General features: G+C 51.4%; 1 protein-coding gene across 2 annotated transcripts in view; it reads right to left on the reverse strand.

The window, feature by feature from the left end:
• RNF123 (ring finger protein 123) overlaps positions 1–16,835 on the reverse strand; it is a 57,661-nt gene that overhangs the window by 23,084 nt on the left and 17,742 nt on the right. For both annotated transcript variants that reach the window (XM_014953527.1, XM_014953529.1), the window contains 19 exons: positions 16,633–16,758; positions 15,336–15,428; positions 15,070–15,143; positions 14,465–14,582; positions 13,887–13,986; positions 13,383–13,444; positions 13,231–13,302; positions 12,425–12,545; positions 11,509–11,610; positions 10,230–10,336; positions 9,491–9,689; positions 8,747–8,892; positions 8,466–8,549; positions 7,731–7,838; positions 4,923–5,100; positions 4,040–4,114; positions 3,571–3,658; positions 3,234–3,321; positions 3,020–3,104 (listed from right to left, as the gene is read on the reverse strand). In XM_014953527.1, coding sequence (XP_014809013.1) covers positions 3,020–3,104; positions 3,234–3,321; positions 3,571–3,658; positions 4,040–4,114; positions 4,923–5,100; positions 7,731–7,838; positions 8,466–8,549; positions 8,747–8,892; positions 9,491–9,689; positions 10,230–10,336; positions 11,509–11,610; positions 12,425–12,545; positions 13,231–13,302; positions 13,383–13,444; positions 13,887–13,986; positions 14,465–14,582; positions 15,070–15,143; positions 15,336–15,428; positions 16,633–16,758 — 2,026 coding nt within the window. The remainder of the gene's footprint in view (positions 1–3,019; positions 3,105–3,233; positions 3,322–3,570; positions 3,659–4,039; positions 4,115–4,922; positions 5,101–7,730; positions 7,839–8,465; positions 8,550–8,746; positions 8,893–9,490; positions 9,690–10,229; positions 10,337–11,508; positions 11,611–12,424; positions 12,546–13,230; positions 13,303–13,382; positions 13,445–13,886; positions 13,987–14,464; positions 14,583–15,069; positions 15,144–15,335; positions 15,429–16,632; positions 16,759–16,835) is intronic.

The raw sequence follows: 16,835 nt of genomic DNA on the forward strand, positions 1-16,835 counted from the left end.
AGAAACGTCCACAACTAACTTGGCTACATACACAGTTTCTTCAACTATAGGAAAAAACTCTAACAGAATTATTAAAAAAAAAGTAGTAATTGGAGAAAGTCTAACAGTAGCAGAGGCCCATTAATAGATAAGAGTTAAAAATTAATAAAGCAGACAAAGTGGAAGCCTTCAATAAATGCTCCTACTAGATAATTGTAAAGAAGCAGGGTCATGTACTTTCATCACAGGAAGATAATTATGTACTTTATAGTTTGCTAATGACCCAGGGAGATTTATAACAGGGCTATCTGTGAAACTTCTTGGTCAGCAGCCAATGGGGGACTCTGGATGCTGCAGCATTTACAGTAGAGCTGGGAGCACAGAGCAGGAAAGCCCAACATGGCCCAGATTTAGAGGCAAAGCAGTTCCACCCAGTGCTAATCCCAGTTTTCGACAGGATCCAGATGTAGATGTTAAACAGCAGCTGTGGCTGTTGGACTGATGGAACAGCAGTGGAAAAACTAAGCTGGGGATGCAGCAATCTACATCACCTGTAAACTGTGCCTGTTCAAAGATGTATTCAGAGAGGACCAGAGGGAACGTTGCAGGGTGAGGTGGAAGGAAACCCGCTGCATTCAGGGGATGAGATCTCAGTAAGGTCGAGTGCAAGACACCAGGACACCCCAGCGTGTGCCTGGGATTCATGGAGGCCTCCAAAGCAAAGCACTGGCAAACAGGCTAATGCAAGCGTTGGCTCTGTGACCAGCACCTCTGGTACTGCTAAAAGCATGGGGAGGGTGAACACAGGAGCTCACAGAAAAACAAACCCCTTTCCTGATGAAGACACAGAGGCTGCACCTTCTTTTCACCATTAAAAGGTGAAAGAAGTGAGCTTACTGTGGTACTGTGTAGCACTTTTGAAGAAGAAAATGTTGTAATACATAGAGTTCAACCCGGCAGAGAAAGGCAGTAGTGGAATACAGAACGTGAGGTTAGGTATACTCCAATCAGGAAAAAGTCGTGGCTTAATCTCTGAGGGTGAGGAACCACCATCAGAAGGGCTTGGACAACTCAACTGCCACCAGCTGATGCTTATGCTGTTGTCTGATCGAGACGGGATTTCTTCCTGGAAGACCTCTTTAGCTTAGGTAATTTGCTGGACTCGGGAAGGGGGCGTGGGTGAACCCTCTGGCCCACACTGCGCAACAGCTCGGCTGGATGATCTCATGGTCCCATCCGCCTAGCCTCCACCGCTTGATGGATGCGTGGGCAGAAGGCCTGGGGCAGAGGAGCCCTGTGCTGCAACCTGAAGCCACCCTGCAGCTGGCTGAAAACAAGACAGGCTGGGTCTGGCATAGGGCCACCACTGCTGCTCACCGTGTTGCGTGCTGCAACAGCACCCAGCCTTGCCTACAAGCCACAATGAATGCAAAACAAGTTCCTACAGCAGCCACCGACCAGAACCACCCCCACCTCTGAAGACAGTCTGCTCTCAGGAGCCAAACTCTGCGCTCTGCGTGTCTCATGGATACTGCGAGGCAGCGCCAGCACACCTTCACCACAGGTGTGGAGTCATCCCAGGAAGCATCCCCAAAGCAGGAGGAGGCTGGAGCACCAGAGAAGAGGCATTTGCCCAAGCTTCCTTCAGACTGGCCCGCAGAAGCAGACCCAGACAGGGATTTCTCTCGGCTCAGCAGTTTGTCCCGTTGTCCCTGCCAATGGTCACATTGCAACAAGGTGAAGACTGATGGATGGGGAGACGGGGAGGTCATCTCCTCCTCCTTCCCCAGGCAGCATCTCAAGGACACCTCTGAGTCCCATGTCCCTCTTCAATTAAATCAACATTCATTATTGATTTGGTTGCACCTTAAAATAGCAATCCCAGGAGCAAGTCCCCAGTAGCCGGCCCAGCCTGCTCTGGGCTCAGACTGTGCGGAGCCACCCGGAGATGGATGGAGAGAGGTCTTGAAAGCTGAGGAACTCTGCTCCTGCCCACCTCCATCACCACCCCATGGGACTGGGGGCTTGCTTGGGCAGGAGGGATGAGAAAAGCAATCACTGTGTGAAGCCCTCTGCCCCCAAAAGAAGGGTCTCTCTAGACAGAAGAGGGGAAGGAGGGAGCTCTCTAAAGCTACTTCACCAGACAAGAGAGGGTCACACATCAAACTTACTCTGGAAACTAGCAACAGAGAGATCTCCTGGGCACCCACAGGCAGGAGAGAGAAAGAGAACAAGAGTGCCGTTAAAACAGAGACAGGCAGCCTCTCCCCACCGGCCGGGGATCAGCGTGCACCTCCACATGCTGCCTGCAGCACCCTCTGTCCCCCAACCCCGGGCAGCTCTCCAAGAGCAAGGTCTAGAAAGCCTTTTCCACAGCAAACAGGGGTCAGGAATGTATCTGGACAGGCCCAAACCCTGCAAGGGTGAAGCTGGGACCCTGTTCATCAGCTCAAGAAGGGCACCTTCTCCTTCCCACATCCTTCTCAGCCTCAACAGAGCCGAGGAACCCCTCAGTTCAGTGACAGTGCTGAGAACCAAACTGCTCTGCCAAAGGCAGGACAGGCTCTGCCAGGCTCTGAGATGCCCAAGTAGAAGACTCCCTGCTTGCAAACTTGTCCAGTGCTCTGCCTCCGCAGACACCCACTCCCTCTCACAAGGGTTCCTACTGCTCACCTACTCTTCCTCACAGCAGATGCTCGCTGTGGACATCAGAGAGCCTTTTCCCAGGCTTACATTTTGGGTTGAAGCTATGGTGAGGGCTCTCAGCTCTCCCTTGAAGGGCAGAACTCTTTCTCGGGATGGATCTAACCCACCACCCAGCACACTAAAGAGTCACCAGCCAGTGCAGAGGGACTGGGGATGTCCAGGAAAGGAAACACTGGCTGCAAAGGTCAGGCCTGGATATTTGGCAGGATCCCCCTACTTCAGCAGCCATCTCACCAGCTGGCCTGGCCCATAGTAGGGATGGCTCCCAGGGAAGAGGCCAGTCCTCCCACACCACCCATCATAATCCTGAGTGCCAATTCCCTGCATCACTCACTCTGCAGGCTGGGGAGGCTGGCATCCTCAGGCTTGGTTTTCAGCAGGTGTGGGAGCCGTGTGTACCTGTATCCAAAGCCACAACCCTGGTAAAAGAGACAAGGAAAGATCTCAGAGGCTGGAAACCAGTTGGGTTTTGCTGCTACTGGAAAGCAAAATGCTCAGTGCCCACCCAGCCCCTGACTGTGAGAGGGGGAGGGATGCAGGATGCTCACCCGCCACAGCCTGACGAGGATCCAGTTGGTCTGTGCCCAGGGTCGCTGCTCATAGGGAGCCAGGAGGTTCTTCATCATGGAGATCCGCCTGCCAGGTGAAAGACATAGGTCAGCCACGAAGGGTTTGAGGACAGGGGATTAAATAGGACCCGTAGAGCTGAGGGAGAGCAAAGCCACTGGTATAAGTGTGCTAGGATGCTCCCCATATCAACTCCAGCACCCTGCTGCAGCTCCTGAACCCTCAGTGGTGCTTTGCAGCCAGCCTGGTCCTCTACCCAGCCTTGCCACCACCCCAGCCCTGCCCCAGCTCCCCAGGAACAGGCAGGGCAGCACTTACTGCTCTTCTGGGATCCTCTCCACAGCACGCAGCGAGTGGGGGTAGCAGACGTAGCTGGCCAACGCCTGCATCAGGGAGTCCCGGATGTCTGCAGAGGAATGAGAAGGGGCTAGGCCAGGCACCCAAAGTCAGGCAGCAAGCCAAGGAGCACCAGAGGCAAGGAGGGACCTGCCCTCACTTACAGAGGGGCCAACTGACTGGGAGAACATGTGTATGCTCAAGCAGCTGAGGAGTAACCCCAGATTTGACATGCAAGCAGTGCTCCTCTCATCCCAGGTCATGTATCTAACCCTGGAATAAGCAGGACATTCTGGACAAGGGAAGTTCCCAGCCCCTCTTTGTACACGGAGGCATAAAGCACTCAACGGATTCATCAGGTAAATCCCAACAGAAGTCTGGTGAGCTGCCAACAGACAGACCAGTCAGCCCTTCAACATTATCACCCCAAAGCAGAGGAGCGCAGCTTTACCCGTGCCCACAATCCTTGAGTCAGCAAAATGCTTGGCCAGGATGGCAGCGAGACGCATCAGGGTCTCTTCGTAGCCTGCAAAGAGAAGGAGGGAGCAAGGGTCATGCCAACAGCCTGATGGGCAGCCCTGTGATCCCTGCATTCCCGTGGACGTGGCACAAGCCGTGGGATTCATTCCTCCTACAGCTAACTAAATCTGCTACTGCTTAATTCTGCTGCTTCCTGAACAGCAGGCACAGCCCCCACAGCCCTCACTTAATGGATGGGAACACTTTAGCTATGTCTTGTTGGCAGGACCAGAAGCTCTTCTTACCTTCACAGGCTCTGGAAAGCACAGAACAATTTGCTAAGAGCTTGCTGGGATCACTTAGTCAGGAAAAGCACAGAACGTGCACAGAGGGAATCCACCCAAACACAGACTCTTGGCATCAAGTGGGTGGTCATCTCCATAGGAACGTATCTGAATCCATGAGGAATTCGAAGGCACATTTTCCCCCACCCAGAGAGCAGCAGGCAGTAGTAGGCATTATGGGGGCAATCACACCTTCCAGCATCCCAGCTCATTCCTGGTGCATCCTTGGAAACAAAATCCACAGCTGCCAGTGATTTTTCACTACAGCCAACACCATGACAGCTTCTGGCAAGGCATGGGTTCCCTGCAGAAGCTCAGCAATGGCCACGGCTCACCAGTGGGTGCCTACTCGAGGAACAGCACTCATTACCCACCCCACAGCACGCAGACAATATAATGGTGCAGCACATCGCAACCAGAAAAGGACACAGAAGGGATGATGCCCAACTACCAGCACTTCACTGTCAGGATGTGGCTTCCTTTAGACTTTATTGGGCCAGAATTAGCAAGGCCTCCTCATCCCCTCATTACCTGGAAGTTCCTCCATGCTGTTTACAGGGCTGAAGTAGTTCTTGAGTGCGCTGTAGCTGTTCATAGCCACGCTGAGGTAGAACTCTGGCATGAAAGCAAAAAGTGAGCCTGTCCTGTCGCCGTGCTCGATGGTGCGGATGCACACCCGCAGCAGCCAATATATGTCCTGCATCTTCTCCTGGCCAGAGAGAACATAACAATCCTCATTCAGTTTTATCCAGTTTCTCTTTGGAGTCAGCACCACGCTTCGACCTCAGAAACATCTCTGTCATGTCATGAGATGTTCCTCAGATCACTGCTCTAAGTTCATTCACCAGATCTGTGCCGTTTGGTCTTTCCACAGAGCCACAGAAGCATCAGGTGGAGGGAACAACCAGAGATCTCTACACCAGCCTCAAGCCGAGAGCATGACTATCACCAGCATGGCATCTGATGGTTTTGTCTCCCTGAGCCTTGAAACCCTCCAAGAACTACTCCTTGGTAGGACACAGCTGACCACACAGGCCAGATCGCAAAAAAGGCACACTAGTTTTTATTTCAAGTACACCGGTTGAAGGAAGGCAGGCACCCAGCATAAGTCTGCTGGAAAGCAAGCTGGTCCTTTGCAGGAATTAAATGGGGAACAGGCAGAAAGCTCATGCCAACTCAAATCTTTGCAACAGGCGGCCACAGCCTTTTGGATTGTGCCAGCCATTCGACCAGATTTACTGTCCCAAGGAACATCAGCCTCTTGCTTCTCTAAGCAAAACTCAGGGGGTACTAAATTAAAACCAGGAAATTTAAGGGCATCTTACATACTTTCAGCTGTAGAAATCAGCACCCAAAAAGCCATAAAAAGAGGAAATACTGTTTCATACCCTTACTCATTATCGAAAGTAATAGCAATTTGCATAACAATAGATGGAGGAGGGTTACATTTCTAGTGGAAAAAAATTAAAATCAGAGGTGCAGATAACTGATTTCATTGCTTAGTGGCTTTTCTAAAGTTTGCAGTTACCATCTTTGGGAGATTGACATGGCTTTGCTCTGTAAGTTAGACTGAACTAGTGTAAATCAATTAAATTGACTAAAAGATACCTTTATCTCGACACCAACACACATCTCAGCTCAACTGTTGCTTTCAGGATAAAAAGAAGTTGTGCAGGCAACATTACGGTAAAGAAAGCTGCATTTGGTTTTACTAAGACTTGATAACCTCAAAACGTCATCTCAGGTATTGCCAGGCTAGAAGAAAGCCTACACCAAGAGGATACAAAGATGTGATTACCCACAGGAGCGATGGATAAATACAGAATTGTCATAAAATAAGCTGAAATGGTCTTCCCACAGGGATGTTTTTGAAGGCAGAATTATCTGCTTTAAAACGAAGAGTGTTTTTAAGCTGTAGCACTCCCTTTCGTCTAACCCCGCATCCCTCAGCTCAGAATGAACTAGCAGTTAATTCCCCAGAGGAAGGAGCAGCCTCTCCCGTGCTCTGACACCTCAGCACAGGGCAGGACTCCATCTCTAGACAGAACCAGTCCCTTTCTCTCCAGCAGCAAAGCCTGCAACGCTCACACAGATTAATCCCTCCCTTGGACACGGACACAGAAGCCTCCTGGGTGGATGTCTCCATTGGGAAATAGCAGGGACCTGTGATGGGTGTGAGATGGAGCCCTGAAGGTACAGGCAATATGGATGGGGACCTCTGTACAGCCAAACTCCTCTCCAGAGCAAGCTCGCTCGGCTCCTGGGGCACGTTTCACCCTGCTCTCTCTGCCGGCCGAGGCAGGAGAACAAGGCTGTAACCTTCACTCCCAGATGCTGCTGATTCATCCAGAAAGGTGACACCACACTCCTGGCGGGAGGCGGGCACCTGCGTTTAATGTGACAATAAATCATCTAGAGACACAAAAGTGTTTCTGCATGGGCCATGGCAGCAATTCCTGCACAGCACACTGGCAATGCCCCTCAGCCTTTAAAGAGCAGTCCAGGAAGAAAGGTTTATTTTCTGGCAAGCATGGGCTATGCTAATGCAGCTGGAGAGCTGGAGCACAGCAGCTCTGTGCCTTGGAGTCCTGCTCGGGGGAGTGAAGGGTGAGATGAGCAAAGAGAACATGCATCAGGATCAGCCACTGCAGCCCTGCCAGATGTGTTTGTAGGAAATACCACTCTTCCCCTCCCTCTTTACATCCCAGGACACGTGCAGAGACCCTGCTGCCACCAGACTTTCAGAGAAACGTGTCGTCTTCCCGCAGCACAAAAAAGCTACAGAGACAGGGCAAGGCAACGCGCACAGGAAGGCAGGAAGAGGAGATCAGCAGAGCATAACAGCAAAACTGCTCATGAGAAAACAGACCAGACACTTTATCCTGGAAAATTGTGAGTACAGGGAAAAAGGGACAACGTGTACAAAGAAATAATGCGTTACTAAGTGCAGAATGTCCTCTCTATGTGGGAACAAAGTGAAAAAGGGTTCACAGTAGCCTCTATCCTCTAGACATGCCCTGAGAACTGAATGCTCCTTTGACCTGCATCCTTCTGCCTGCGGTGCAGAGGTCTGATGCCCCAAGAAAAAGCCTACAGAACCCCACACAGCTCAGAACAGATTGGGCCGTGTCCTAACAAACACTATGGGACCAAGCCTGGGACAGGACGGGGTACAGGTCTGGGAAGGAGTCTCTGATGCTCAAGAAGGGATAAACAAGCCCAGTGGATCGTCGGCATTGCTCCAACACCAGGGAAGATGACACTTGTGACACATGAGCCGAGCAGCACAGCTCATTTGCTTGGTCTCCTCTGAGCCCCTCACACGATGCTCCTACCTACCTTTGAATAAATGGTGACATTTATCCAGGCGAGGCGTCGGCTTAGGTGATTGAGCTTCTCAGAGAAGACCTTTTGGCTCTTCAGTAGTTCCTCGTGGATGTCTCTCCTCTGTAAAGTACACAGAAATGTGAGGGCAGATGTCACTGACATTTATAGCATCCTTTTTTCAGAGCTGGACAAACAATGCTAAAACAAATACCACCTTGGGGCTAGTTAGGGAGTACTGGCAGGAAGGAAAGGGGTCAGCAGCCTTTCTGTGGTGGGAGTGGGAATCAGTGCTATAAAGAGTATTCACTAGTCTCAGCTGTAGCCCACAAGGCCTGATGCAGATGCTGGTCCAGCGTGGGCAGCAGCTTAAGCACCAACTACTGTCAGATACTTTTCTAATGCATCATCAGAAATACTCAGTCTCCAGCAGCTGGAATCGGACAGATGTGTCCCCAGTTCAGCACTGGAGGGTCCCCACCCCAGGAGACTGGCTCATGGAGGTTTGCAAGCTGCCACGGCTCATCTGGGAGAATCCGAAGCAGTCACTTCAGTCCCTCTGTTCCTTGAGGCCATGGTACAATGGGTTGGCAGAGTATGAAATGTGGCTGCCAGCTCCAGGCATAGGTTACTACCCCATCCAAGACATTGGCTGCTCCAAGGCTAGAAATTACCCACTGTTCTTCATCCTTTTTGCCAGATACTGAGGCTCTACCAGAAAAGGAAGCTTAGTGTCCAGAGACCACTTACCCTCTTTGGGCAGCGGCTGATTTTTTCCTCTGTGTCTTTCAGTGCCATGGCGTATTCATTCACATCATCTGACACACCAACCATCTGAAAATCAAGCAGATTCCAACAATAAGGGAGGGTATTTTTTTCCCTAGACACATAAGCATGCAACCAGATCCCCCACAGGGGCTGGGAGGAGAAAGAAAGGGCACACACAGCCACTAAATAAGCAGAAAACAGAGAGTCAGTGCAGAAGCATGGAAGCTGGGGCAATGGCCTCCTGCATAGCATGTACTACTTACCTTCCCAAGCTGCTGGTGGACACTGAGGTTGTACATCATCACTATCCCATCCAGGATTTCCAGAAGGGAGTTCTCCGTGATGGACTGGTCCGGCTCCTCTGGGGGTCTGCCCAGTAAGAGACCTTCGTTTCCATGGCTGCCTTCAACTGCAACGCACCCCCAAGACAGGAGAGAAGTTCTCAGCAAGGCATTTTGGCACCTCAGCTTCTGCCTGCACCTCTCTGAAGCCCAAGCCCTGCTGTGCCTCTGTAACGCACTGCTCCTTCCCAGCCCACGGGGATTCACTGGACACACCAACACACCATTCCCATCTCGCTGCCTGCAGCAGGGTGACCTGCCAGATCTGTGCAAACAGACACAGGCCATGCAAGTCCTGCTTCCTCCAGCCCTGTACGTGCTGCCAGCCCCAACCCAACAGCACTGGTGCTGCTGCTGCAGATGTCATCCTCTGGCCGCTCTGTGTTCAGAGCGAGCATGGCCACAGCTGCCTCTGAACTACCTCCCTGCAAAGCCTTGCTGCACTTGCAGGAACCAAGGCAGCATCCCCCTACACACAGAGAGTGACAGCACCACCAGTGTCATGTTCAGGATGGCAAAGTGGTTAACTGTGGTGCCAGCATGCCCTGGGAACGGGAAGGAGAAATGCTGTAAATAGACTGCACACCTCTTGAGAGTACTGGGAGGTAGAAAGCACCGTTCTCCCAGGAACTACCGAGCCATCCTAGCGTGCAGCAGAGTACTCACTGTCCTCCTCCGTCCTCTGCTCCACACTTAGGGTGCGCACTTTGATCTTCTCCAGGGTGCCGAGAGGCCGCCGCGGGTTCATCAGGCTGACGGCCGCCGTGCTGAGGAAGCGGTTGGCGCGGCCCAGGGTGGGGGAGCTGAGCCAGCCAGGTCTGGCAAGAGCTCCACCAATGGCCAGGGCAGCAGAGGGACGCTGAGACTAGACAGAAATCAGGGGGGAAACAGTTCTAGCCATTTGGCTGCTTGCTATTGCTCCTTTTCCCCTGCGAGGATGTTTGTATAGATGCACAGTGGCCATTGGAAGGCGAGCAGATACCCTTCCTACCATGGCTGGGCCAGCAGTGACAGGTTAGCAAATGCATATCCCTTCCTTGAAGGGCACACGCCAGGTAAAGCAGCAGATCTGCACAGCGAGAAGCTGCTCTGTCTGCAATTGCCTTGCACCCTTTCAAATGCAAGCACCAAGAGCTGCCATGGAGGGGAGGGGGCATATTCAGATCAGCGGGTAGTGAGAGAGCAGAGCAAAGAAAATTTTGCTGCTTAAACTTGGTGCATCCAGGACCTTGCTGATCTCTAGTAACCCCCGGGCAAGTGCAGCTGTTTATCTGCTTGCCTGTGGAACGGTTACAGTCCTGGCCCAGACTCTGCCTTCCTCTGCAGCAAAGCTTTTCTAGCCAGAGGCTGAGCTTGCTGCCCTGGCACCAGGGCCACCACAGGTGAATAACAGTACACGACTCACCTGTGCTGCTGATGTTGCCGATTCCTCATCTTCATCGAGATCGTCCATAGTCACCGCCTGCAGCTCCGCAGGGTCAATGAGGACATTGGCTTTTGCAGCCAGGTCATCTGCACAGAGCACACCAAAGCAGCTGTGAATGCAAGAGTCACCCTCTGCTTCCCACGAAGTAGCCCTAGGCTCATCCTCTTTGCTGCTTCTTGGCAGTAGAGAAGCAGTCAGCGAAGTTGGATGCTGGGTGAGAACATGCTCACTTTCCCCAAGCTTCCTTACGTGGAATAGGTCTGCCCTCGTTAACACAGCAGAGGTCAAGCAGCAACAGGTGCTGCTCACTCAGGACCCATTTCTCGTCCTACCAGCAACAAACAGAATAACTGAGGAACCAGGAAACAACTGCCAGGGCCAAACCAGACTACTGAAGAGAAGAAACTCAGGGCCTGAGACCATTTGTTAAGCATCCAGCTCCTCAACGCTGTCCCATGATATGTTCCAAAGCCATTAGGACTGCAGGTCCCCTCCAAGACTCAGAGCAGAATCCATTCTCAGCCCAGAGAAAGGCTGAACAACATGCCCTCTAGTCTACAGCCCTGTTTTTAAAGCTGGCCAAGAAGACCTTGGTAAGAGACCAGAAGAGATTATGTGGTTCTCAAGCTAAGTAATCTCATTTTGAACAGCCAGGGATCAACTTGAGACAGGGAAATTGGTTCTAATCTTGCAAATGCACTGGGGATGTGAAAGAGATGTCTGAGTCAAAGGCACATCAGCCAGAAACCGGATAAACCAAGTCTGACTGAACAGCAAGGGGTTTCTAACCCTTCCAAAAGGGAGGCTTTGAAAGTCTGTTGTAGGAGTAGCATGCTGCAGACAAATACACAGCTGCAGTACATAGGCAGGGCTGCCATTGCTTGCCCGGAGTGGTACAGCAAGTAAATCCTGGACATCCTTCACACCCAGCAGAGCCAGACTGATGGTCAGTGTTTTGACAGCTCCCAGCCCTTGGCTGTGGTGCAGCAAGAGCAGAACATCCAGACCACCCCCTTCCCTCCATCAGCCACAGGCCACACTCAGGGATAGAAAGAGTATACCGTTAACTTAAAGGACATTCCACCCAAGAGGGATGGTGTCTTCTTCAGCGTAACTTGCACCTCATTAAAATTCAAGTCTCCTCTCTCTAAATTTAATCACAATTCATTACCCACTGCTTCCCCCCCTCCCCCGCGACATCTCTTGGTTGAAGTCTAGCCAGGACCTGGATGCAGGTATTGGAAATGAGAGCTCTTACCTTTCAGAGTCTTCTTAAGATGAGACAGGAGACCTCCAAGCCGCTGAAGGTCAAAATAATCCACCTTCCCATTATAGAAGAGTTGAGGAGGGATGTATGCCTCTGAAGCAGACAGAGATTTGGGTTTTTTGAGTCCCATGCATAGGGCCCACCCAGACTTGTAAGACTCCAGGGCCCAGCCTGGACCACTACTGAGTGACAACTCTCGTTGTCATAAAAGCACATGACATTAAGGCAGAGGTGATCTCCACAATGAACCAAGCATTAGATCAATGCAGAAATGGGAGTAACCAACGGGCATCGACAACAAGCCTCCCAGCACTGCCTCCCACCACCACTGACACTGGGGGGAAACTGCATCACCAGAAAACTCAGCAGCTCCCCACCTGACTACTCCAGCTCAGTCACTTGGTCCCACAGGGATCATAAGGCACTTACTGAGTCTAGAGAAAGGGTCAGTCTTAAGAGAGGGAACTGCCAAGCAGGTTGTGGCAGGACAGCCAAGGAGGAGTTTGAGGGGGGGAAAGCAACTGGCACTGACTTGTCTCCCCTTAATCCCCACAGTCTGGGAATAACAAAAACACACTAATATCTTTCCCTAAATTTAGATGATGGGATCACTCAACTGCCCTCCTACAGACCCATAACCAATACTGGACTCCGCTCCAGAGCATCGAGGGAGAACTAGCAAACTGTACCAGTGCCCCTTTGCAAAGCCTCAGGTCTGGATGTGAACTGGAACAGATCTGCACGCAGGAATTTCCCAGGGTGACTGGGAACTACAGACACAGGGTGACAGAAGGCACCAACACCCATGAGAAACACAAAACTTCCAGCATCCTGGAGAGCACTGCCAAGAGGCAAACCCTGTTCCTAACCACAGAAAGGTCCCCAGAGCTTCTCCTCCAGGCCTTACCTTCGCTGCTCAGTGCGGCAGGCATCTTCGCCTTGTGGCCATCCCAGAAGAAACGCAGGGCAGCGATAAGCCGGTGCAGGAAGCACACCATGTACTCTGGCGGGCACAACACAGTCAAGTTCTAGGGCAGGAATGAGAGAGTTCAGCCATCAGGGCAGGTGTGAAAGTGCATTAGTGTCAGTGGCCACACGGAGCAGGCAGAAACCTTCTGTTCTCAGCCTTGCTATCGTATTTAACTTCCAGCACCGGGAGAGAGCCCAGCCCTGAAAGCAGGCAGCAAGCTTCCACCTCTATAAAGTGGTGGGCACTGAAACAATAAGCTGGTTGGATAGAAAAGGACAGATGGTACATGCTCCACCACCAAAGATGGGGCGGCTCATGAACACTGAGGTGCAAGTGAAGAAAGGGTTTCCTGCAGCAGCAGATACCTGCCTCCCAAAACAGCCTGACCCAGGGCCAGAAGAACAGTCCTCACCCAGGCAGCGAAGGGGATGCCAAAGCCAGCAGGCCAGCTGTGGCAGAGCACTGCACAGCCATAATCCCCGAATGGTTTTAGGAGGACGTTCAGCTCCCACCCAAGCTTCTTCTCAAGGCCCGCTTTCCTGTGAATCACTGTGTTGGACTTGGATAAGCTGCCTGGTTTCTAGGCTCATATCTTCTCCCTTCCTCCCCACTCCCTGACATACCTAGACCTCAGTTGATCAACTGCTGGATGCAGCCCAGCCAAAAGGGGAAGAGCTCCCAGCCCAAAGGTGCCAGAGAGCAATCAGGGTGAAGCTTGTGGAAAGGCTGACCCTCTGACTTACCCCTCTGTTGCTAGCGTTCTCCTGAAGAAACTTGCGGAATTTGTTTAGGAAGATGTATCTGGAAGCTTCCCCCTGTCAGGACGAAAAGCAGGTGGTAAACCTGTACCTTGTGATGTGGAGATATTGTAGCAGAAGATCCACAGAGCACTTACACCTCCTCTGTCCTTGTTGTTCAGCAGCAGCTTCAGAATCTGAACCTGGAGACCTTCCACCACTAGAACAGGGACACATGTCAGAAAACAAACACTGGAGAGCAACTACCTATATTAACCCCAACTGCAGTACCCTGTTCCCAGGAGAAAGGCTACCTCCTCAGCAGAGAGGGGGCCCAGGGAGAATCGGTGCTAATCCCATCACTGTGAGAATTTTCTTCTCTGCCACCCAGCAATAAATTCATCCACATGCCCCTAAACAATGAGAAACAATGCCCCTAAAGGGGAACTTTGGTTTGCTTGTGTCCCGTGGTGGGATGCTGCAGGGGGGTCTCAGCACTCATACCCCTCCACCAGATAACAGCACGGCTGGCCCCTGCCTCCACAGCACAGCCCATCCTGGCAGGAACGGGATGAAGGGGATTTGGAAACAGCTCAAGGGTTGGTCCCCCGGGCTGCACAAAAGGTATGGGATCTTGGCAATCCCTCCCCTTCCTCACAGACCTTCGATGCGTTTCTTGAGCCGCTGGCAGCCTCTTTCATACGCCCGCCGCCGCAGTCTCTCCTCAGCACTCTCCTCCTTCACCTCCTTACTCTCCTTGCCCTGGTTGGGAGACAGACACCAATTAGTAAGAGATCACTGCACAGGGAAAATATCTTGCCAAAGGGGGAGCAGAAACTCCCTGAGACAACGTGCCAGTGTGTGACTGCAGCTGGCAGCACACCTAAACAGGCGTTCCCTGGCATCATAACGAGTAAGGGTGGGAGATCTTTTGAGGATACACAAGTCAACCTGTAATTCCTCAGCTGCTGTCAAGTTCCCTTCCAAATCTCTTGCCACAGAAAACTTTCCCCCTCCCTTGTCCTGAGCAACACACCCTAAACATCCCCACTAAGGGATAATAAAGATGTCAGGGCAACAGAGAGGCTACAACCCTCACAGGGTTCTCAACTCTCTGCAGGGTTCACCAATACTAACGCAGTTGGAAACATGGGCCATCCAACTTCTTCAGCCAGAATATGATGGGGATGGACAGGAGGCCACAAAATTTCCCCAGCCTCCTTAGCGGATGTGCCCTTACCTCCTTGGTGAAGCGGTTTGGCCACCACGTGGTGGGAATGAGCTCCTGCAAACCAGCCTCCTCCACACGCAGTGGGCTCTTGATGTAGAAGAACACAACGGAACGGAGCACATCGAAGCTGTGGCCAAGTTAAAGCAAGCACAGATGCTACAACGGGAGAAGGTACAAGGCATGTTTCCAGAGCTGTAGTGAGAGACCTCTATCCAAACAACCACTGAAAGCTCTGCAAGATCCAGAGCTCCCTTCTCCTGGAAGTTATCACTTCCAGGTTAACCTGCAGTTATCACAGCAGCTGCCCCAATGCTAGCATGGCAGCTGGATTGCTCTGAAAGTCTTTTTGCTCTAGGGACGTTAAAGAGGTCAGGCAGACAGAAAGGCAGTCCTGTGTGGTAGCAGGATGTGACCTACAGGACACTGCTCCCCCTCCTCAAAGCAGGACCTTGTAGTGAACGTTGTCAGGCAGACAGAGGAGACCTGAGAAATTAGAAATGACCTCTCAAAAGGTAGGGTGGCTTCTGCCTCCAAGGACCTGCAGATCCTCCAGTCTCCTTGTCTGCATTATTGAGCGCAGGGAGAACTGAGACAAGAGGAGGCATAAAGGATACAGAACATTGCTGAGTAGGTATTTCCTGGATTTCTCATGCTTCAAGACTGCAATGGTGAGCCGGAGGTAGTGAATCTAGGGAAACAGGAGAAGCAAAAGTGACTCCATCTACAGAAGAGGACAGGACTCTAATAGGTACAGTGTTACAGAACTGCTATCTCTGGATCAAACAACTGCAAAATACAAAACATCATGTCCCTTTGGATAAAGGGACATAACAGAAGCTGGCTAATCACAGATTCCTGGGGATTCAGAAGCGCAACTCACTTGTAATCCCAGATCTGGGATGATGGGGGAGAACCTGTAAGCCCGCAGCAGGGACATCAGTAGCTGCTTGAGGCACTCATGCACTTCATACTCCTGAGAAAATAAAAACCACATTGAACAGGAGCAGCACGGAGTTGAGAACAGCTACAGTTCCCAGAGCATGACCCTGGAAGGAAGGATTCACTTCTGAACTGAAAAAGCAGGTGCTCTGAACCCACAGTGTTTGTCCATCAGACTCCACAGGACAAAATCTGAGCAGAAGTTGGTGTTATCACTTTGCTACTGGGAAACAACCTTCTGACCAGTGAAACCAATCCAAAAGTAATCTACAAAAAGCCAAAATCCCAGGTCCTATTTAGCTGAACTGCCACCCATCCCTGTATCCCCTGAACCTACCAAACACACAGTGTTGGTAGAACCAACCGAGAAAGGAAAGAAATTGTGTAAATGTGATGATGGAAGAGCTGTCTTTTTGAGTCCAACTCATAGCCATCCACCACGACGAGAGCCAACTCTTCCACAAACACTGCAGCCCTACCAGGGTGTTCAGCTTCATTTCTAAAATGATAGGCCTGAGGGGGTCATGAAATTTTTCAGTTAAACTTTTCTTGACAGCTGGCTGGGCCAGCACCCATATCTGTTAATTGTTACCCAAAAGGACAGACATACTGTCTCTAAGCAGATCTCTGGCAGGGACTGGCTCTGCCCCAGCACTCCAGCAGCAGGAGCTTCCCAGTGGCTTTTAAAGGCTGTTTTAAACAAGTGTCCCAGGAAAGAGTGACCCCATCCAACTCAGAAAGGAAGAGGCACAGGAAGCTGGAAGAGTTTTTTCCCTGACAGTGCTGGAAGTGGTGCCCATTTCCACTCCAGTTCTGCACACTCTGATTGATCTCTTGGGGTACGTAGTGGCAATTTAAGATTTCCACAGTCGCATAAGCATTAACAATATCCAAGAGACCAAGTCATTTCTTATTGATGAATTTGATGTTCCCAGAAGCACAAAGGTGTTCAACATCACCACTTCTTTAGCAGTAGGAGAAGCTCAGAAATGCCTTGTTAGCTTATGGCCAGTGTCACCATTACCAGTCACTCCACATTCAACCCTCATTCCCTGGGTGCAAAGCACCAGCCAGATGAGCTAGGTGAGAGGGTGGTCTACCACAAAAAAGGGATCTTGGCACCAGAAGGGGAAAGACACTGATCACTACCAGCATTTTCTAGGGAAGGCTCCAGTCCTCAGCACCTCCCAGGTTCCCCCTGTGATCCCTGGGGAGGAACCAGCACCCTAGCAACTCACCTCCATAAGAAGCCACATGAGATCCAGCAGCTGCTGAATAAGGGGATGGGCATCCACTGCCCCTCCTCGCTCAAGGATGCTCAACAGGAAGGTCATGAGCACATCTTCCACCAGGTAAACTTTGCACTATAGACAGAAAGCCAAGTCAACAGTCCTCCAAAGTACAGTCACTTCCCAGTGAAAGCTGAAGTCCAACTAGGACC

Source organism: Calidris pugnax, unplaced genomic scaffold (assembly GCF_001431845.1).
Source record: "Calidris pugnax isolate Ruff unplaced genomic scaffold, ASM143184v1 scaffold247, whole genome shotgun sequence".
Taxonomy (NCBI): domain Eukaryota; kingdom Metazoa; phylum Chordata; class Aves; order Charadriiformes; family Scolopacidae; genus Calidris; species Calidris pugnax.